The sequence below is a fragment of the Heterodontus francisci genome, chromosome 35 (genome assembly GCF_036365525.1).
Source record: "Heterodontus francisci isolate sHetFra1 chromosome 35, sHetFra1.hap1, whole genome shotgun sequence".
NCBI classification, from domain to species: Eukaryota; Metazoa; Chordata; class Chondrichthyes; order Heterodontiformes; family Heterodontidae; genus Heterodontus; species Heterodontus francisci.
Window position 1 is genome coordinate 38703538 of NC_090405.1, and position 22605 is coordinate 38726142.

At 44.1% G+C, this 22605-nt stretch overlaps 1 protein-coding gene across 3 annotated transcripts in view; it reads right to left on the reverse strand.

Moving 5' to 3' along the window:
- Positions 1–22605, reverse strand: part of slc28a1 (solute carrier family 28 member 1) — a 268104-nt gene that overhangs the window by 6081 nt on the left and 239418 nt on the right. For all 3 annotated transcript variants that reach the window (XM_068015396.1, XM_068015395.1, XM_068015394.1), the window contains exons 8-17: positions 22322–22399; positions 19508–19588; positions 18529–18609; positions 18149–18274; positions 15973–16103; positions 14012–14180; positions 10639–10836; positions 9815–9896; positions 2988–3086; positions 2696–2807 (exon numbers count right to left, since the gene is read on the reverse strand). In XM_068015396.1, coding sequence (XP_067871497.1) covers positions 2696–2807; positions 2988–3086; positions 9815–9896; positions 10639–10836; positions 14012–14180; positions 15973–16103; positions 18149–18274; positions 18529–18609; positions 19508–19588; positions 22322–22399 — 1157 coding nt within the window. The remainder of the gene's footprint in view (positions 1–2695; positions 2808–2987; positions 3087–9814; positions 9897–10638; positions 10837–14011; positions 14181–15972; positions 16104–18148; positions 18275–18528; positions 18610–19507; positions 19589–22321; positions 22400–22605) is intronic.

Below are 22605 nucleotides of genomic sequence, written 5' to 3' on the forward strand. Positions count from 1 at the left end.
CGAGGGACCTGGCATCGGGAAGGGCGGGGAGCCAACTGAGAGCCACTCCCCTCCCCTTGCTACCAACCCCCCCCTACACTCTCCTGCGACCCTCACCACGCGAAGCCCCTCCTGCTGTGACTTACCTGTGGTGTGGTTTCAGAGCCTGGGGTGAGTCCATCTACCAGCAGCAGCTACCGCCTTCATCGTGGTGCTACTCAGTTAAAGAGCTGTCGGCCTCTGACTGGCCGGCAGCTCTTAGTAGGCAGGACCTCTGCAGCCGGGGTCCTTGATCCCGGGGAAGGCCCTGTCCACCTAAGTGCCTAATTGGCACTTCTTTAGGTGGGCCTTTCCCGGAGTAGGCGATGTGGGGCTCTCGCCAATGTTTTTGCCGGTGGTCGAGACCCTCAACCCGGCCAAGATACCGGATTTTAACTCATCAATTGCCTTGAGGCAACAGCCTTGCTCACAGGTCTTCAACCAGGGTGGCTTTCTATTGCACGTTGTTTTGGGGCTGATGTCAGCTTGTATCGATGCTGTTTTTCAGCATTTTTCAAGTTCTGTAGGTTGGCGTCAATGAGGTTTGGTGTTTGGGTAGCTTGGAGGTGGTGACAAACCGTGAATCATTGGGTTGGAATTTCTTGCTGTGATGCAGTGACGATGGAAGCAAGACTATGGGAGATGGAGGCTGGCAGATGCCACATGGTGGGCTACAATGGCCCGATCAGGTGCCGTGTTCCCTGGACAGATCTGCCTGGTCAAGACTCCCACCCAGTCATGGACTGAATGAGGATAATCAGCTAGTGAGATTGGCCATTACTGCCAATGGGTTCAGGCCTGTACCATGTGGTTCTGGAAGTTCCTGTGGGGGCTGCTGGTGGGGTGGGGAGGAGAGTGGATGGTGGAAGGATCATAGATTGCGCAAATTAATATTGTTTTCGTTTTCAATATAAAAACTTGGCTTTGAGATTTTGAACTTTGTAGAGAGAGGCATGCCTACGTTATTAATGCTTTTGCAACATGACAATATTTCAGTTTTTCCATTTGGAACTAAATGGATGTTTGTTCTTTCAGAAAGAAAGTAGAGTTGGGGAACTAATGGAAAGTAAGGGGTTGTTCGAGGAGCCGGCAGTCTGGGCAAGTGCTGTATCTCGGAAAACAGCAGCGCTGAACGGGAGAAGAATCACTGGGCTGCAAGCCAAATATTTCCCGAGATCAGCTTCCTCTGAGCACTGTGCAGCTGCCGGGAGTGCCAGATAGTGAACCCCCGCCCCCCTCCTTCCTGCCTTCACGTACAGCACTAGCTAAATTGCTCCTTCGGAGAGCAAGTGCAGACATGACAGGCTGAATGGCCTCCTTCTGTGCTGCCAAAAATTCTGTAAAGCTGACCATTTTTGTTTCCGTCCAGCTCACTGGAGTTCTAATTGAAGAGAAAACAATAACTTGCAAAACAGATATTGCTTATAAAAAACTTGGCGAGGCAGGTGTGAAAGAACAGTTTCAACCAACAGCAGTCAGAAAGAAATCAACCAATTGATTTAGATGTGAATATAGGAGGTATGATCAGTAAGTTCGCAGATGATACGAAAATTGGTGGTGTCATAAATAGTGAGGAGGAAAGCCTTAGATTACAGGACGATATAGATAGGCTGGTAAGATGGGCGGAGCAGTGGCAAATGGAATTTAATCCTGAGAAGTGTGAGGTGATGCATTTTGGGAGGACTAACAAGGCAGGGGAATATACAATGGATGGTAGGACCCTAGCAAGTACAGAAGGTCAGAGGGACCTTGGTGTACTTGTCCATAGATCACTGAAGGCAGTAGCACAGGTAGATAAGGTGGTTAGGAAGGCATTTGGGATAATTGCCTTTATTAGCCAAGGCATAGAATATAAGAGCAGGGAGGTTATGATGGAGCTGTATGAAACGTTAGTAAGGTCACAGCTGGAGTACTGTGTACAGTTCTGGGCACCACACTACAGGAAGGATTGATTGCACTGGAGAGGGTGCAGAGGAGATTCACCAGGATGTTGCCTGGGCTGGAGCATTTCAGCTATGAAGAGAGACTGGATAGGCTAGGGTTGTTTTCCTTAGAGCAGAGAAGGCTGAGGGGGAACCTGATTGAGGTATACAGAATTATGAGGGGCATTGATAGGTTAGATAGGAAGGAACTTTTTCTCTTAGTGGAGGGGTCAATAACCGGGGGCATAGATTTAAGGTAAGGCGCAGGAGGTTTGGAGGGGATTTGAGGAAAAAAATTTTCACCCAGAGGATGGTTGGAATCAGGAACGCACTGCCTGAAGGGGTGATAGAGGCAGGAACCCTCACAACATTTAAGAAGTATTTAGATGAACACTTGAAATGCCATAGCATACAAGGCTACGGGCCAAGGGCTGGAAAATGGGATTAGAATAGTTAGGTGCTTGATGGCCAGCACAGACACGATGGGCCGAAGGGCCTGTTTCTGCGCTGTATAATTCTATGACTCAAATTGGTCTCGAGGCATCAGCTGGGAAAAAGGCAATTGACTACCAGAGCAAACACTCCTGCTAAGTTGACTAAGAAAAGGGGGTGAAATTGGTCCATGCCAGTGGCGGAAATCAGTGGAAAAGATAACTGAGCATGAGTGCAAGAAGGACGTTCAATTTGTTGTTGCCTGTTTCTGTGGTAAAGGTGGAGATCAATTTCACTCTGCATCGAGAAGCTGAGCAACTCACCTGTCATAGAGATTTTGACAGCAGGTGAAAAGCTCACCACTGGTCCCATTGAAGGCGCTGATGTTGAAGTAACTCACACAATCCACCGATCCCCTGGGCACAAAGAGAATTCCTAATGCACAGAAACAAATGTGAGAGTCTGGCTGCTTTGAGAGTATTCAGTCATTGACACCTTTCAGTTTTGCAGGACATTTGGTTCATGTTTGGGGCGGATGGTGGTGGGGAGGGGATGCGCTACAGAATTAAGAAGGGGTGCAGAAGAGAACGTAATGTTAAAAAGTCCACTGCATACCTGCGACACATGCATTTGCCATCGAAGTAAAGAATCCCGTCAACAGAGCGTGGATGATGATTTCTGCCATGTCACTCTTTCGCGATGGAGCTATGCTGGCTGTTGAGAGCAAGAGAGAGAAAAAAATGTAGCTGAATCTAACGGAAAAAAAGACTTTCATTTATATAGTGCCTTTCGGGATGTCCGGAAGTGCTTTACAGCCAATGAAGCACTTTTTGGGTGCAAAGAGTGGAGACTTCCCCTGACTGAAACATAGTCAGAGTGTGAAGGTGGAAATTTGGTTCATGTGGGAATTAAGTGCAGAATAGTACAGTGCAGTTAGTAATCGAATAGTTAATTAAAACACAATAAAGATGGCAGGGCAGGTGATGTGTTGCAGCTGTAGCATGTGGGAGCTGGTGGACACCAATGTGATCCACAGCAATCACATCTGCAGTATCTGCGGCTCGAGGAGCTTCGGCTCAAAGTGGATGTGCTGGAGGCTGAGCTACAGATACTGCGATGCATCAGGGCGGGGGAAAGTTGCCTGGACACTTTGTTCCAGAAGGCAGTCACATCCTTTATGATACATCTTGTGATTTGGTCAGTGGTCAGAGACAGGAGGGTGTGACTGTGAGTGAGACAGGTAAGGTGATCCAGAAGAAAGAAATAGAGGTTCTGCAGCCCTTGCAATTGTCGAACAGGTTTGAGGTTCTTTCAGCTTCTATGGATGAGAGCAAGGGCTGCATGGTGGATGAGCAAACTGACCATGGCACCGTGGTGCAAAGAGCCATTCAGTGGGGGAAGTAAATAGGAATGTAGTGGTAGAAGGGGACAGTATAGTCAGGGTGATAAACACAGTTCTCTGCGACCAAGAGCGAGAGTCCAGAAGGCTGTGTTGCCTACCTGGTGCCAGGGTATGGGACATCTGCTTAGAGCTGGAGAGGAACTTGCATTGGGAGGTGGAGGATCCAGTAGTCATGATCCACGTGGGTACCAATGACATAGATAGGACTAGGAAAGTCTAGGAAAGAGGGTCTGCATAGAGAGTATGTGCAGCTAGGGGCTAAATTAAAAAGCAGAACCTCAAAGATAATAATCTCTGGATTGTTACCTGAGCTATGAGAAAATTGGAGTAAGGGAAATAAGAATAGAGAGTTAAATGCGTGGCTCAAAGATTGGTGTGGGAGAAATGAGTTTTGATTCATGGGCACTGGCACCAGTACTGGGGAAAGTGGGAGCTGTACCATTGTGACAGTCTTCGCCTAATCCATTCTGGGACCAGTGTTCTGGCGAGTCGTATAACTAGGGCGGTGGAGAGACTTTAAACTAAATAACAGGGATGAAGGCTCAAGTGAGGGAAGATGTGATAATTTAGAGAGAGAGGAGAAGTCAAGAGAGCAAGGTAACAGTAAGGGAAATTATAATCTGAGTGTGGCAGGAAGGGAAAATTGGAGGGAAGTAAAACTGGTAACAGGAAGTAGAAAAGCAGTAAGCGAAATTAGAAGATAGACAAAGCGAAGGCAAGACATCAATTAGGATCAGAATGCAGAATAATGTTAAAAAGACAAAGTTAAGGCCACTCTATCTGTATGCACACAGCATTCACAACAAGGTAGATGACTTGAAGGCACAAATAGATGGAAATAAATATGATTTAATTTCCATTACAGAGATGTGGTTACAGGGTGACCAAGACTGGGAACTGAATATTCAAGGATATTCGTCATTTAGGAAGGATAGGCAAAAAAGAAAAGGAGGTGGGGTAGTGTTCTTAATAAGGGACAAGATCAGTACACTAGTGAGAGAAGAATTTAGATTGAAGGATCAAGATGTAAAATCAATTTGAGTGGAGCTAAGAAACATCAAGTGGCTGCAAACATTGGTGGGAGTTGTTTATAGGCCAATCAGTAGTGGTAATGTTGAGCACGGTTTAAATCAGGAAATTAGAGGTGCATGTAACATGGGTAATACAGTAATAATGGGCAACTTCAATTTACATATGGACTGGGTAAACCTAATCAGCGCTAATGCTGTGGAGGATGAATTCCTGGAATATGTACAAGATGGGTTTCTGGAGCAGTACATTGAAGAACCAACTAGGGATCGGGCCATTTTAGATTTAGCATTATGTAATGAGAAAGGGCTAATTAATAACCTTGCTGTAGAAGAGCCTTTGGGAAATCGTGACCATAATATGATAGAATTTTACATTAAGTTTGAAAGTGATATAGTTCATCTGAAAGTAGGGTCTTAACCTGAACAAAGGAAACTATCAAGCTTTGAGGGACAAGTTGGCTATGGTGAATTGGGAAAATACACTAAAACAGGCAATGGCTAGTATTTAAAGAAGTATTACATGGTCTACAATAAATATATATTCCTCTAAGCCACAAAAGCCCAACAAGAAAGATGAATCAACCGTGGCTAACAAAAGAAGTTAAAGATTGCACCAGATCAAAGAAAGTGGCTTACAAGGTTGCCAGAAAAAGTGGTAAACCCGAGGATTGGGAGCAATTTAGAATTCAGCAAAGAATGATCAAGAAACTGATAAAGAAAGGGAAAAGAGAATATGAATGCAAGCTAGCAAGATACATAAAGGCGGACTGTAAAAGCTTTGTTAGGTATGTGAAAAGGAAAAAATTAGCAAAGACAAATGTGGATCCATTACAGTCGGAGACAGGAGAATTTATAATGGAGAAATGGCAGGGAAACTAAATAATTACTTTTTGTCTGTCTTCACAGAAGAAGATACAGAAAATCTCCAAGAAATACTGGGGAACCAAGGGACTTGTGATAATGAGGAACTGAAAGAAATTAGTATTCATAAAAAGGTAGTACTCGAAAAGTTAACTGAATTGAAGATTGATAAATCCCCTGGACCCTTTGAGCTACATCCCAGAGTGTTGAAGGAGGTGACTTTAGAGATAATGGATGCATTGGTGGTTATCTTTCAAAATTCTATAGATTCTGGAAAGGTTCCTGTAGACTGGAAAGTAGCAAATGTAACCCCATGACGTAGGAAAGGCGGGAGAGAGAAAACTGAGAACTACAGACCTGTTAGTTTGATGTCAATAGTAGGGAAAATATTAGAATCTATTATAAAGGATGTGATAACTAGATACTTAGAAAATAATTATATTATTGGGTAGAGTCAACACGGATTTATGAAAGGGAAATCATGTTTGACAAACCTGTTGGAGTTTTTTTGAGGCCGTTACTTGTAGCATAGATAAAGGAAAATCAGTGGATGTGGTGTATTTGGATTTTCAGAAGGCTTTTGATAAGGTCCCACACAGGAGGTTAGTAAACAAAATTAGAGATTGGGGGTAATATACTGCTATTGATTGAGAATTGGTTAACAGACAGAAAACAGAGAGTAGGAATAAGTGGGTCATTCTCAGGATTGCAGGCTGTTACTAGTGGGGTACTGCAAGGATCAGTGCTGGGGCCACAGCTGTTCACAATCTATAGAAATGATTTGGATGTGGGAACCAAATGTAATATTTCCAAATTTGCTGATGACACAAAACTAGATGGGAATGTTAGTTGTGAGGAGGATGCAAGGAGGCTTCAAGGGGACTTGGACAAGCTAAGTGAATGGGCAAGAAAATGGCAGATGGAGTAATGTGAGTAAGTGTGAAGTTATCCACTTTAGTAGAAAAACAGAAAGACAGAGTATTTCTTAACTGGTGAGAGGTTGGGAAGTGTAGATGCCGAAAGGGACCTGGGTGCTCTTGTTCATGAGGCACTAAAAGCTAGCAAACAGGTGCAGTAAACAATTAGGAAGGCAAATGGTGTGTTAGCCTTCATCACAAGGGATTTTGAGAACAGGAGTAAAGAAGTCTTGCTGCAGTTGTATAGAGTCTTGGTGAGACTGCACCTGGAGTATTGTGTAGAGTTTTGGTCTCCTCATTTAAGGAAGGATATACTTGCCATAGATTTTAGAGGGAGTGCAACGTTGGTTCACCAGACTAATCCCTGGGATAGCAGGGATTATGAGGAGAGATTGAGGAAACTGGTCCTGTATTCTCTAGAGTTTCAAAGAATGAAAGGTGATCTCATTGAAACTTATAAAATTCTTACAGGGTGGATGTAGATAGGATGTTTCCCCTAGCTGGTGAGTCTAAAACCGGGGACATAATCTCAGAATAAGGGGTAGGCCATTTAAGACTGAGATGAGGAGGAATTTCTTCACTCAGTGGTGAATCTTTGGAATTCTCTACCCAGACAGCTGTGGAAGCTCAGTCATTGAGCATGTTCAAGACAGAAATCGATAGATATCTGGATACTAATGATATCAAAGGATATGGGGATAGCACGGGAAAGTGTCATTGAGCAGATAATCAGTCATGATCTAACTGAATGGCGGAGCAGGCTCTTCTCCTGTTCCTATGTTCCTATTGAAGTTTAGTCACTGATACTGACCAGATAATCTGTTTTCGTAATTTTGGTTGAGGGATAAATATTGACCAGGGCACTGGTTGAATGCCCCACTTTTGTTTGAAATAGTGCTTTGGGATCTTTTACATCCTCCTGAGAGAGAAGACAGGCAGTGGAATTGTATGCTGGCAGCAGCGTCTCGACATCGGGGGAAAACGATGCCAAGATCCCAGCATTGCCTCTTCTACGGAAGGCATGCCAAATTTAGTGCCAATCAGGCACTTAACTGGTCAGTGGTGGGCCTTCCATTGTATTTAGGACCCCGTCGCCGCAAGTGATGCCCTTGCAGAGCTGCCAGCCAATCAGAGGCCGGCAGCTGCAGCAACCAGAAGCTGAGGAGTGCCGGTGGCACCAGGCTCAAGGTAGGTCAGGATGGGAGGGGTCTTGCGGGTGGGGTCGCAGGGGGGAAGGGGATGGGGGTCAGCAGCAAGGGCAGGGGTGTGGTCCTCAGTGGTCCACCTTTCCAATGCCAGGTCCCTCATTCAGGCCTTCCCGCCCCAGACTAAATTTCGGAGAAGGCAGCATGGTGGCAGGGTCCCTCCCACCACAAGCCAGCGCCCCACCCGATTTTATGCTCTCCCCACCTCCAAACCCGCCATGGGGGAGAGCATAAAATTCCACCCAGGACCTCAGTTTAACATCTCATCTGAAAGACAGCATCTCTGACAGTGCATCACTCCCTTAGTAGTGCAGTGGAGTGTCAGTCTGAATTGTGTGCTCAAGTTTCTAAGGTGAGACCTGAACCCATAATCTTCTCACTGAGAGCTGAGAGTGCTACAGTTGACTCTCTATGATCAAGGCTTAGACACAATTCTTTTTGTTCAGCTTTAAGTGTTGTCATACTGAGGGAGCTCGAGACAAGGCAGACAGTTCTCAAAACAAACTGGGATATTGGATACTGACCATGTTAATTTGTCTCAGTGGCCAGGATTCTTCCCTGTATGTCAGAAGATGTAGGTTCAAGCCCCACTGCAGGACCTGAGCACATAATCTAGGCTGACACTTTCCATGCAGCACTGAGGGAGTGCTACACTGCCAGAGGTGCAGTCTTTTGGATGAGACATTTAACCAAGGTCCCGTCAGCCTGTTCAGATGGATGCAAAAGATCCATGGCCCTGTGCAAGGAAGAGCAGAGAGTTCTTCCAGTGTTTTGGCCGACATTTATCGTGCAATCAGCACCACCACCAATAGAGTATCTGGTCCCTTATTTGCTGTCTGTGGGATTTTGCTATGTGGAAATTGGCTGCCACGTTTCTCCACATTATGACAGTGACTACACTTCAAAAGTACTTCATTGGTTGCAAAGTGCTTTGGTGCATTCCAAGAACATCCAAGATGTTATATAAATGCAAGACTCTTATTTCCAAATCTGGTGCAGCTTGAGCAGTTTATATTGGTATTGATACTAATGTTCTTATGCTCCAAATGACAATAAAATAGTGACTTATAACACTTAACTATTGTAAATGAAGCTTCCCCATGACATCACAGACCACCTCCATGAGCAATCCACAATGACCCAGGTATAATTCTAGAACAGTGGCGGCACGGTGGTGCAATGGCTAGCACTGCAGCCTCACAGCTCCAGTGACCTGGGTTCAGTTCTGGGTACTGTCTGTGTGGAGTTTGCAAGTTGTCCTTGTGACCGTGTGGGTTTCTGCTGGGTGCTCCAGTTTCCTCCCACAGCCAAAGACTTGTGGGTTGATAGGTAAATTGGCCATTGTAAATTGCCCCTAGTGTAGGTAGGTGGTAGGAGAATGGTGGGGATGTGGTAGGGTATTTGGGATTAATGTAGGGTTAGTATAAATGGGTGGTTGCTGGTCAGCACAGACTTGGTGGGCTGAAGGGCATGTTTCAGTGCTGTATCTCACTCTATTTAAAAAAAAAGAACTGTACTGAGTTAAGTTGATCTCAGTTAACTGTACAAGTGGCCTTAGTCTCCCTAGAATAGGATGTGGCTAGATCAGTCAGGGCTCCTTCTGATTACTATCCAGTGACCCTTAGTGGACATTACCCATGGGTGAAAAGGAGTACTGTTGGTTGCATTACGTTTAAAGGTCCAATATTGTCCTTGGGCTCATGAAGACAGAAAGAAAGAGCTTGCACCAGATTTGGAAATAGAAGTCTTGCATTTATATAACATAAAATAAAGGGTCTTTCATAACTGCAGGACGTCCCAAAGCGCTTTACAGCTAATGAAGTACTTTCAGCTTCATTTAATTAAAGAAGCCTGGAGCCGTACTCCAAAGTGTCTTCAAGAAAAGAGCAATAGGCGAAAAACGGAAAAAAACTGAACAAGAAAAATCAACATAGTGGTTTGGTAATGTGGTTTTAAACCACTTGAAGATCGTAGGTTAACATTGAAGGCCTTTTTGACATAGACTGATTTTGCGTTAGCTACTTACAGAGTCCTCCAAGCACGATACCAACGGAAGAGAAGTTAGCGAAGCCACAAAGGGCATATGTAGATAATGTTTCTGACCTGCTCTACAAAAGTAAAACAGAAAATGTAAACCTTTTTGACAAATCGTTCCGGTAAAAGCTCCCAACTGGGGTTAGGTGACGTTGCTTTCGACTTACCTGAATGCAAAATCATCAAATTTCAGAGGGGCCAAGTCGGTGGGCCCCTCAGAGCAGAAGAGAAACCTGTTGGTTGGAAGCGTTTGGGCCATGGGTGCAGCCTTTCCTGACGTCGGTCCCCTCTTTGGGCATGGAGCCTCTGGCTCCGAAGGGCCCCAGCCTACCACAAGATCACCATAATTGGGGCCTTAAAGAATGTAAATTGCCTGCCAACCTCCAGGCAGCAGGCAGGCAATCTGCTTCCCAGTCCGTCCCGGGAAACATGCCCGGCAGCAGAAATGCATCAGGGAGCCATCTCGACGCAGCTCCCCACTATTGTCCCAGTTCCCTCCCCGCCTCCAAGCCCACCACCACTAGGCCGGGCAAATTCAGCCCGTAGTCTCAGTTGATCTCCTCCTTAGTCGGCACAGACTTGGTGGGCCGAAGGGCCTGTTTCAGTGCTCTACCTCTAAATAAATAAATAAATAAAAACTGGCAGTAAGGCGAGAAAAGATTGACTTATTGGAATTGGATGCCATGTTGAGTTAATGCAATCTCCTGGGTTTGAATCCATGAGGTAAAGGGTTCCTCATTCCATTGGCTACCAGCACTCTCTGGTGGCTGACTAGTTATTTAACCTAATCCCCTTGATGACACTGTGCATACTCACTGAAATCCACTGCTTTTTGCCATTGATAAATTCGGCTACACCAGCCAGTCGGTTTGCCTGGTACATGGAAAGCTTCTCGTAGGCCACAAACTCATTGAGAAAGAGTTTGATTCCAATCAGTTCAGCGACGAGGAAAGAATCATTCCAGTCTATGCCTATCATGAAGGCAAGCGGCATGAAGACATAAGAGCAGATGACCTGCATAAACCATACAAAATAGACCTCACTACAGGACTCACAGCTTCAATTAGCCTCAGAGTGTTTGCGCAGGGCAGTTAGGGAAATTAAACATATTTTATTTATAAGGTAGAAAGCCAAACTGAGAAGTTAGACCTATCAGGAAAGATTGAACAGGAAAGGGCTCATTTCTCTGCAGAACAGGAAGTTGAAGGGTGACCTGATAGGGGTGTTTAAGATTATGAAAAGCTTTTTAAAAAAATTCTTTCATGGGATGTGAGTGTCTCTGCCAATGTCAGCATTTATTGCCCATCCTGAATTGCCCTTGAGAAGCTGATGGTGAGCTGTCTTCTTGAATAGCTACAGTCTATGTGCTTTGGTACACCTGTTGTGCTGTTAGGGAGGGTGTTCCAGGATTTTGACCCAGTGACCCAGTGACGGTGAAGGAACAGCGAAATAGTTCCAAGTCAGGATGGTGTGTGACTTGGAGGGGAACTTGCAAGTGCTGTTGTTGATGGGGCAGACAGAGAAAAGATGTTTCCACTTTTGGGGGAAACCAAATCTATAGGTCATAAATATTAGATAGTCATCAATAAAGCTAACAGGGAATTCAGAAGAAATCCCTTTACCCAGAGAGTGGTTAGAGTGTGGAATAAGGTGCAGTTGAGGTGAATATGTTTAAGGGGAAGCTAGATAAGCAAATGAGGGAGAAAAGAATAGAAAGTTATATTGATAGTGTTAGCTGGAGAGAGGTGGGAGGAGGCTTGTGTGGAACATAAACACTGGTTGGATTGAATGGCTGGATTTTGTGCTGTATATTCTCTGTAATTATTAATCAGAAGTCACTGTTACGGGAAGTGAGTCGGGAGCAGCAGAGAGAGCTGTATATAAATATTGAGTAAATGAAATGCAGCTCATTTGCAAGGTCATCAGTACCCGTGTGGAGATCACGCGCTGTACTTTCAGCCTGTCAGTGTACCTGTACACTTCAAATTTCTTTAGTTTTTATCATATCATTCTGAATCCCACTATCTATACTGAAATTAGTTTAGTTTAGCCTTTTCTGCCAATTACGCTTGAAACCTGTTATGCACACATTCATTTTCCTCAATCCCACTATCTTTAGTTATCCACTTGTGATCCCACTAGAATCCCATTATAATAAATCAGTCTTTTTATCAATCCTTCTGACCTTTACTCAAGCAGAAGGACCTGAGCAAATACATCCAAGGATCCTGAGGGAAATGGAAGAGAAATTAGTAGAGGGTCTTGAAATTGATATTGGCGAGTAGTCAGTGTAATACCCATTTTCAAAAAGGGAGTGGGAGCGAATCTGTGTAATTAAAGGACTGTTAGTTCAGCAACTGTGGGAGGGAAAGTTTTGGAATATTTAACTAATGATAAAATGACAAAATGTCTCGAAGAAGAGAAAATAATTATAAGCAGCCACCCCAAATTTCAGAAAGGAGAACTCTGTTTGATAATCTCTATAGATATCTTTGAGGAGGTGACAGATGTAAATGGGGAAATGCAGTGGATGTGGGGTACATGGACTTTCAGAAAGCCTTTGAGAAGGTACAAAGAAGGAAACTACTGGAGAACATTAATGGGTATGGAATTAGGAGAAGGGTAGAAACAGAGAGTAGGAGTTAGGAAAAGTCTCTCAGTGTGGTTGGATGTGGGTTACTTTCTGTTGAATGTGCATATTAATGATTTGGATATTGGACTAGAAGCAGTACTGTGCAAATTTGCAGACCATACTGAAATATGGTCTAATGACTTCTTAGTAAGACTACAGTTCAAGTCATGCACTTTAGAGCTCAACACAATAGGAAGGATTTTGAGGTAACAGAGAGATCACAAGGTAGATTCACTAGGATGTTGCTGGTAGGAAGAACAAGGGAGATTATTGGATTTATTTCAGAGCTGTTTAAATTATGAAGGGATGGGACAAAATACTAAGATGAAACAGTTCCAATGGTAGAGGGATCTAGAATGAAGAGGCATAGATATATTAAATGTAGGAGATATAGGAGAGAAAGAAAAAAGAAAGACTTGTATTTATATAGCGCCTTTCATGACCACCAGACATCTCAAAGCTCTTAAGCCAATGAAGTACTTTTGAAGTGTAGTCATTGGTGTAATGCAGGAAATGTGGCAGCCAGTACATGCACAGCAAGCTCTCACAAACAGCAATGTGATAATGACCGGATAATCTGTTTTTTGTGATGTTGGTTGAGGGATAAATATTGGCCAGGACACTGGGGAGAACCCCCCTGCTCTTCTTTGAAATAGTGCCATGGGATCTTTCACAGCCACCTGAGTAAACAGATGGGGCCTCATTTTAACTTCTCATCTGGACGATGGCACCTCTGACAGTGCAGCACTCCCTCAGTACCGCACTGGAGTGTCGGCCTAGAATTTTGTGCTCAAGCCCTGGAGTGAGACTTGAACCCAGAACCTTATGACTCAGAGGTGAAAGTGCTACCAACTGAACTAAAAAGATTGGTGAGGCTGTGGAACGCACAACCACACATACTGACTGAAGTAGAAACCATATCAACATTTAAGAGTAAGTTATATCGGTGGTTGAAGGGAAAGTGGGGTAAAGGGATAAAGGAACAGGGTGGGGACATGGGATTGGGATTTCTTATCATGTGGAGGGTAACCATCAATATGGACTGGTTCTGTGTTGTAATATCTATCTGATTCTTTTTCACAAAATGGTTCTCTCGTCCCTCCATTTTATTGCCTTTCTCAGTTATTTCGCACTTATTTAGGGTAAGTGGGGGGTCATTAGTTAGTTTAGTCAGCTAGCGTGTGATGCAAAAAGATGCCAATAGCACGGGTTCAATCCCTGTACCGGCTGTGGTAGTTTATGGAGGCCTGTCTCCTCACCTTACCCATGCTTGAGGAGTGGTGTCCTTCAACTTATACATCACCAACTGTCTCTCTCTAATGGGAGAGATGCCTATGGTCTTTTGGGACTATGGCTACAAATAACAATTTAGGGTAACTGAGTTGCCATGACATCTGTCTGTAGCCATAAATTGGCAGATGAAATTACCATAGGCTAAGTAAAGGCTGCCTGCGTGACAATGTTCTCCTTTAGGTGATAAAGTAGACAGGCCTGAACAACAAGTACAAATCTCTGATTGATTGCTGGATGGAGCTGTGCAGAATAACTACACTGTACCTGGAAGCTGAGCTCTGGATAGTCCACCATACCACCAAACCAGGAGAGAGCCGCATTGAGAAACTCCAGAATAGCTAAAAATGCAAGTAGGTTCACAGCGATGTTAGCAATCAGACCAATGGAGGCAGAGGCACCATTACTTGCAGCTTCTAGAATATTCTGCTCTTCTCTGAAGGGGAATAAATGAAAGAAATAATTACTTTCCCTCCAATGTGGAACTGGAATGGCAGAGAATGTTCATGACAATAGTTTGAAAAACTGAGCAAATCATAGATAGATACAGGACAGAAGGAGGCCATTCGACCCATCGTGCATGTGCTTTGAAAGAGCTATCCAATTAGACCCACTTGCTTACTCTTTCCCCATAGTCCTGCAAACCTATCCCCTTCAAATAAATATGTTGTATAAATTTATGTTTTCCTCATCTTTTCTCCCCCCGAGCCTCTGGTTACCAAGCCTTCTGCTGCTGGAATCAGTTTGTTCTTACTTACTCTATCAAAACCCTTCATGATTTTGAACACCCCTATCAAAGCACAACCTTCGCCGCTTGAACAAGACCAATCGCAACTTCTCCACACAACTGAAGACATATTTTTAAAAGTCAGAGTGATTATTGAGACCACTGCGTCAGCCAATGGGTTGGAGGTTGGGGGCGGGACTTGTTAGTTTTAATTTACAGAGTCCCGGAAGTCATGACTGAAATTACAGCAAACAGTGTCTATCAAGTACAGCAGGGCTACTTCTGAGGGGAGGATAGTTCCATAATAGAAATTAAATGTGTAAAGTCAATCCCAGTGCAGTCTCCAGGCATGATTGACGGGGGATTTATGCAAACATCTCCATTCTGGGCAGGACTTGGGGCATCACTATATACCGCCTCCATTTATTTTGGGTCAATTAAGTTTCACCAGATGGTTTCTCACCAAAACAGAGAGAGCTCGCTGGTTCTGGACAGTGGGTATCGGGTGGCTTGGAGGCTGCCCGGTTGGCACTCAGGTGAGTCATCGGTGGAGTAAGGGGATTTTGGGAGGGTAGCTGGCGATTGAGAGGAAATTGGAGGGAGCCTGGGGGACAGTGGGTCAAACTTTCGTTGTGGGGGATGGGGGAGCAGACCTGCTCTCCCTGGCCCCTCAAAAAGTAGATTTTAACCTACCTCACTGGGCCTCTGCTGAGTATCCAGCAAGTTCTACTGGGCGAAGCATCCATTACTCAATAGACCATTAAAATCGAAGTGATAGTTGCCAATTTGCCAACCCTTATAAGGGAACAGCCCAAGTCAGGTGGGCACCCCATCCACCCAATAAAACACTGGCAGGAAGTTGGACATAAGACAGAAAATGATGGGCAAGCCTACAGCTTTGATTTTAACTCCTGTACTGCCCAGTTTCCAGTGGGCAGAGGGCGTTAAAATCCCTTCTGTGGTGTCAACATCAAGCTTTCCCAGGCTCGAAGCTCTTGCCTACAATGTCTTACCAAGGACACCCAGGTCAGGCTGTAGGGCCTGAAACTCAGCTTCAAATTTAATGTCCCTGCTCCACCAGTGTGATTTTTTTTTTCTTTTTGCAATTCCCACACCATCCATTGTTGTCAGTGGCCGGCAATTTAATGCCAATTTCTGGGCAGCGTTTTGCTCTGGGCCCATAGGAGCTGAAAAGGAGTTCTCCTGATCTCCCACTTTAATGTTGGAAGGAACACTAGAAGTGGTCACGTACACCCAAGTTAAGGCAGGCAATTAGGAGACGCCCCAGGGAAATCTGACTCGGGAACCTTTGTAGCCAGTAGAAGATCAAACTTTTCTTTCCAAGCACTGTGGGCTGGAATTTGATGGTAGATCTTGGATGTTAATGCACCACATCTATAGCACCACCCACTGCTGAGCATATATATTAAAGGTAGTCCAAAGTTTTTCTATCATAAAATGAATATTATGATCGCAATCAGATTAGGCGAATGTCACACACCCAGAATCTAGTTTCACTCCTTCTTTGCTCATAAACTTGGATTCTTCGAGTTCAGGGTAGCTGAGTTTTGATAGAGCAAGTGCGCAAGGTGCTGCCATTACTGAGGCTGCTATCAAGCTGGAGGCGTTAATCTGTAATGCAAGATCAGAACGTCAGATGATTAAAGCAGTCGATTGAAAAGGAACTGATCAACACAGAAGGAGTAGACCATACGGCCCATCGAGCCTGCTCTGCTATTCAATGTGATCATGGCTGATCTAAGGCTTCAATTCCACTTTCCCGCCCGCTCCCCAATAACCCTTGATTCCATGAAAGACCAAAAATCTATCTATCCCAGCCCTTAAATGTATTCAATGATGGAGCATCCACAACCCTCTGGGGTAGAGAATTCCAAAGATTCACAACCCTTTGAGTGAATAAATTTCTCATCGCCGTCCTAAATAATCGGCCCTTTATCCTGAGACTATGCCCCTATGTTTTAGATTCCCTGACCAGTGGAAACAATCTCAGTGTCTATCCTATTCAGCCCCTTCAGAATCTTGTACGTTTCAATGAGATTGCCTCTCATTCTTCTAAACTCCAGAGAATACAGGCCCAATTTACTCAGCCTCTCATCCCAGGGAGCAATTTAGTGAACCTTCTTGCACTGCTTCCAATGCAAGTATATCCTTTTTTTAATATGTGAAGAACAAAACTGCACACACTACTCCAGATGTGGTCTCACCAAAATCCTCTACAATTGTAACAATACTTCTTTATTCTTGTACCTCAATCCCCTTGCAATAAAGGCCAACATGTCATTTGCCTTCCTAATTGCTTGCTGTACCTGCATGCTAATGCAACAGAGTATCTGTCAATTTCTTGATAACTAGTGGATTATTTAAAAAAAAAATAGGAATACTGCTTTGCCTTTGGAACAGAATTTAAATTAACCCACCAAATGAGGACACCAGTCTTATATTAAGTATCCTCTATATTTGCATATGCTTTGGACAGATTTTACAATTCAATATTGTGGTTTGTTTCGTAAGGTTTGGTGCTGACGGTACCCTGGGAATTTGTCAGGAAGTGGATCCAGGGCCAGAAGAAGCCCAGGTAAGAACACTTTTTGAAAGGTGTCCTTGGGGACTAGGGGAAGCTGGAGCTCTCCAGGCTTCATGAGGAAGTTGTGCATGTAGAGAAGAGGATTAGGCCAAATGCAAAGGCTCTGCTTTGATCTAGAATTCGGGTGTGACTAAATGTGGAAGGCAGGGGCATTTATATTGCTTGCAAACCAACACCAAATCACAAAATAAAAACTGAAAATGCTGGAGAGAGAAACAGAGTTAACGTTGCAGATCGATGACCCATCATCAGAACCAGATCACGAATTGTTGCTGCTTCTTGGACTGTGTAAGAACTATATTTTGAAGAAAATATTTTTAAAACCTTACAGACTGATTCATCCTTGGTTGTTTTATATGTAATCATTATTATTTTGAGTATTGCTAATAAAAGAGACATGCTGTCGAAACGTTCCGTCTTGCACTCATCAGGACAGACGCAAGAATGCCAAATTTCAAAGGGAGCAACAATTTATACTGCATGAGAAAAGGGTACTGATTGGTCGAGGTGTTGCCATGGAGAATGTACCAGGGAACTGTTGTCCCTCACGCCTTGTTTACTTCAAAAAAGGCGCATTGCCTGGACATGTTCCTTTTGCCTGTAGAGGATAGGTCACTGTGTATGAATATATGTAGCTTCTAATAACTGTAAGTCAGCCACAATGCAAGCCCAACTGATAATCTTAAAGTGGTTGTTAGTGTAATTCTTAGCATACTCTCCAGAGGCATGCTACTCCTATTCACAGGAACAGGAGTGGGCCATTCAGCCCCCAAGCCTGTGCTGCCATTCAATTAGACCATAGGTGATCTGTATCTTAACTCCATCTACCAATCTTGGTTCTGTAACCCGTAATACCCTGACTCATCAAAAACTATCAATCTCAGTTTTGATTTTTTTAATTGACCCCCCCCACTACCCCACCCCACCCTCGATCTTGCTAGCTTTTTGGAGAAGAGAGTTCCATATTTCCACCACCCTTTATGTGAAGGTTTCAAGAGAGGAGACAGTTTCTAGCCATAGATAGTGCACCAATAGATTGGAGAGAGAATCTGAACTGTACCAGTACACTTACCCCAAAGGAGATGTAGGCCCCAAGCACACTACCAGCAATCGTGGCAAAACCTCCGGTCATTACGGAATGCATTTCAGACTTGGTCAGATCTTCCAAATAGGGTCGAATGAGAAGCGGGGCCTCCGTCTGAAAAGGAATTAAATTTCCTTCATGGTTGTGTTACAACCCTGTCTGAAAACAGTTCCATCTGCCACATGTACAATAAGTGGAGAAGTCGGGCTTATGGATCAATTCTTTGACAAGTTCCTACTCATCAACTGTGACCTCGAGTTCTACCCCGGCGGTTTAATAACTTTGTTGGCCTTCTCCAAATCAAAGGAGGGCAGAGTGAGTGAAACTAGAATGACTGTCAGGTAATCTGGTCATGGCCATGGACCTACCTGCCCCACAAAGATATTACCAGCGATGCTCAGAGACTCTGTTGCTGATGTACCCATCGTGAGTTGCATCAATGTTGCAATCTGATATTAAAAAAATAACGACAAGTATGATTAAGGATTTCACACAGACGACATATTGGAATGAAATTAGGGACAATAGTGGTTTATTTCTGCTTAAAACATCAAAAGGGTGATGGTGTGGAACAGTGTGGTGAGTTGGCAAAGATGGATGGGGTGGCACTGTGTGATAGAACAGCAAGGAGGGCAAAATTACATGGTGGTGGGAGATGGATGTTCCTTCACATTGCCACCACCCACTGACGTCACTGTCAGAGCTGTGCTACCCTGAGGCAGTGCTGAATAAAGACTTTCCACACCCATGTGGGAAACGTCCTTGTCAATCCAAACATGTGCAGCAATCAAACATAACGTCACGGGGATGGATGTGGCAGAGCTGTGGTAAAACTATGAGGAATCAGTGTGGGCAGACTATCAGTACCTGAAATAAAAAGAGAGGGAGAGGATGTCACATCAACTTAAATTAATCAAATACAATAAAAGTGTTTCTTATTCAACCTTATTATTTACAGCCTTGAAGAAAGTTGAGGGGTAACCCAAAGGGAGTTTAAAATTATGAAGGGCTTTGATAAGGTAGACTTAGTGAAGATGGTTCCACTTATGGGGGAGACCAAAATTAAGGGCCACAAATATAAAATAAATCCAGCAGGGGAACCCACTTTACCCAGAGCGTGGTTAGAATGTGGAACTCACTACCACATGCAGTAGGTGAAGTGAAAAGCATAGATGCATTTAAGGGGAGGCTAGATAAATACGTGAGGGGGTGGGGGGAAAGTCATTTTAGGATATGTTATGTTAGGGTTAGATGAATTAGGGTGGGTGGAGGTTTGTATGGAGCATAAACACCAACATAGACCAGTTGGGCCAAATGGCCTGTTTTTGTGCTGTAGCTTCTCTTTACCTTAATAATCAGCCACTGCATCGCACCAACATAGTAGAGAATAGACATCACAGAGCTGAAGAAAACAATAATTGGCAATGCCTGTGGACAGAGAGATGGATCATCAGAACAGAAGCTGGGAGAAGAACTGAGGCAGCAAACCTGCCACGATTCTCATTTTTCTCCACTGACAACTACAGGACCTGCGCACGTGACCAAAGCTGACACTACAGTGCAGTACTGGGAGAATGCTGCGCTGTCAGAGGTGCCCTTTCTTCAAGAGAGATATTTAAAAAACTGTCTGCCCATCCAGGTAGAAGTTAAAGGCCTCCTGACACTTTTAGGAAAAGAGCAGCTGAGTTCTCCTGCACTGCTGACCAACATTCATCCCTCAACCAACAGCAACGTAAAGCAGCTTCATTGCTCATTTATCTCATCCATGCTTGAATCCCTGCAATCAGGTTTCTGCTCCTGCTGCAGCAGTGAACAGCTCTAATCAGAGTCACAAATGACATCCTATGTGACTGTGACCATTCGATCCTTCCTTGTCCTGTCTTCATCCTTTGATACAGTTAACCAATCCATCCTCCTCCAATACCTCTCTTCCATTGACTGTCTGCCAGAGACAGGCGTCACCGGTTCCACTACTACCATTCCAGTCATAACCAGAGAATCTCCTGCTTCTCTTCTACTCCTGTACCATTACCTCTGGTATCCCTCAAGGATCTATCCTTGGCCCTTTCCTATTTCCCATCTACCTGCTGCCCCTCAGTGACATTATTTGAAGACATGGCATCAAATTCCACCTGTTGGTTGATGACATCCAGCTCTATCTCACCACCAGCTCTCTTGACCCCCTCCACCGACTCTGTGCTATCAGACTGTTTGTCCAACATCCAGTACTGGATGAGCCTCAATTTCCTCCAATTAAACATGACTAAGTCCAAAGCCATTGTCTTCGGTCCCCACTGCAAACTCCATTCGCTCGCTACCCATTCCATTCCCCTCCCTGGCCACCGTCTCAGGCTAAACCAGACTATTGGCAATATCAAAATCCTATTTCAGCTTGAAATGAGCTACCTACTCCATATCACAAAGATTACTTCCACCTCCATAGCATTGCCCGACTCTGCCCCTACTTCAGTTTATTTGCTATTGAAACCTTCATCCATGTTTTTGGTACTTCCAGACTTGACTCTTCCTATTCTTATTCTTGTGTTCAAATTTCTCTAGCATCTCTAGCCTCCTTCACCTCCTCCAGCCTTACAACTCTTAAAGAACTTTGAAATAAAAACAGAAAGTGCTGGAAACACTCAGCAGGTCTGGCAGCTCCTATGGAGAGAGAAGCAGAGTTAATTTTTCAGGTCTGTGATCTGATGAAAGGTCACCGACCTGAAAGGTTAACTCTGCTTCTCTCTCCACAGGAGCTGCCTGACCTGCTGAGTATTTCTGGCACCTTCTGTTTTTATTTCAGATTTCCAGCATCCGCAATATTTTGCTTTTATTTTAGTCTAAAAGAGCTTTGCTTTCTTTCAACTCTAGGCTTGTGCATTCCCTAGTCTCTTCACTCCACTATTGGTGGCCTGTCTAGGCTCCAAGCTTTGAAATCCCCTCCCTAAGCCTTTCCGCCTCTCCACCTCTCTCCCCTCCTTTAAGAGGCTCCTTACTACTTGCATCTGTGACCAATTTTAGCTGCACATCCTAGCACCTCCTTCTTTGGCTTGGTTTAAATGTTTGCTTCTGTGAAGCACCTTGTGATGTTCTCCTGAGTTATATAAAAGCAGCTTATTGTAGTGTGGTTTGTGGGATCTTGCCATGCACAAATTAGCTATCTGGATAACAGAGGCTACACTTCAAAAGACTTGGTGATTATTTTAGCATATCTTCTCACTCAATTCAGGGCAGCCATGGCGGGGAAGGTAGGGGAGTGGGGAGGTGGGTGGGGGTGGAGCAAGTGAAATGGCACAGACCAGTCAGGTCTCAGCCTCTTCCAGCTGGATGGGCGATCCCCCTCTTTTCGGCGTACGATGGTAGCATCCGTAAAGGAGAAGGAGTTGCCACTAAGAGTTGGCAGGGAGAACATTTCCATTCATTCCTCTGTCAGAGTGAATAATGCAACCATAATGTTGAAAATGTTGCATATAATTAGATAAAACCAGTTTTTAAGTGGGTGGAGTTCTGTACTTAACAAAGCAAGAGATACCAATACGGAGGGGGTTTTTCCGCCCCCCTCCCCCCACAACCTTCTACATCCTGTGTCACGGTCAAACACTTCCAGGTCAGTTAGAACATGGACTAAATGCAAAGGTAATTTGCTGCCTCATTGATCCAAATACATTAACGTGACTTTGTCTAAGGAGGAAACTGTTGAGTATTCAGGTTTGATGGCATGTCATAGGCCTGAAACATTGATCTGAAGCACAGATGTTACCTGACCTACTGAGTGTTTCCAGCATTTTCTTTCTTTAATATTCACTCATAATTGCAGTCACATGAACTGTGCCAACATCCCATTTAGTATTTAAGTCTAATTCAATCAGATTGGTAATGCCAGTGTCTCCAAACGAGTGATGCCCACGTCTGAATTGCCCATCTGGATTTTACATCGGTCAATAAACTACCAAAGTGGCACAGCAGCTCCCATCGTTAGGTAACAGGATTTGTTGCTGGGCAATCTTTCAATTTATCGGAGGAATGATAGTTTGTAGAGAAAACATTTTATTAAAATATCATTAGAGAGCACTAACTAAGTGATTTTAACCTGACATTTATATCATGGTGACAATCGGAGCAGGTGCCAAAGTTCATCAGAGCATAAGAAAGTGGAATACTGACCTGAAAGGCAAAAATGCCGTTGATCAGATTATCTCCAAACAGAAATCTGGACCCTGCTGTCGTATAGTTCAAAAAGGTCTGTAAGAATAAATAAAAGAGGTAAGAGATATAGCAGCAACTGTAAAGCTTAGATTTTGTAGATGTCTCCGAGTTCTTTCTATCCAAGCTTGAGTGAAATGGAATTAGTGTTATTGAGAGCTAAAATTAAAACTATGTAGAAGATTATTCAACCCCTGCCATTAGCCCTTCTTCTTTCCTCTTTTGGGCTCTTACACCATCTGACC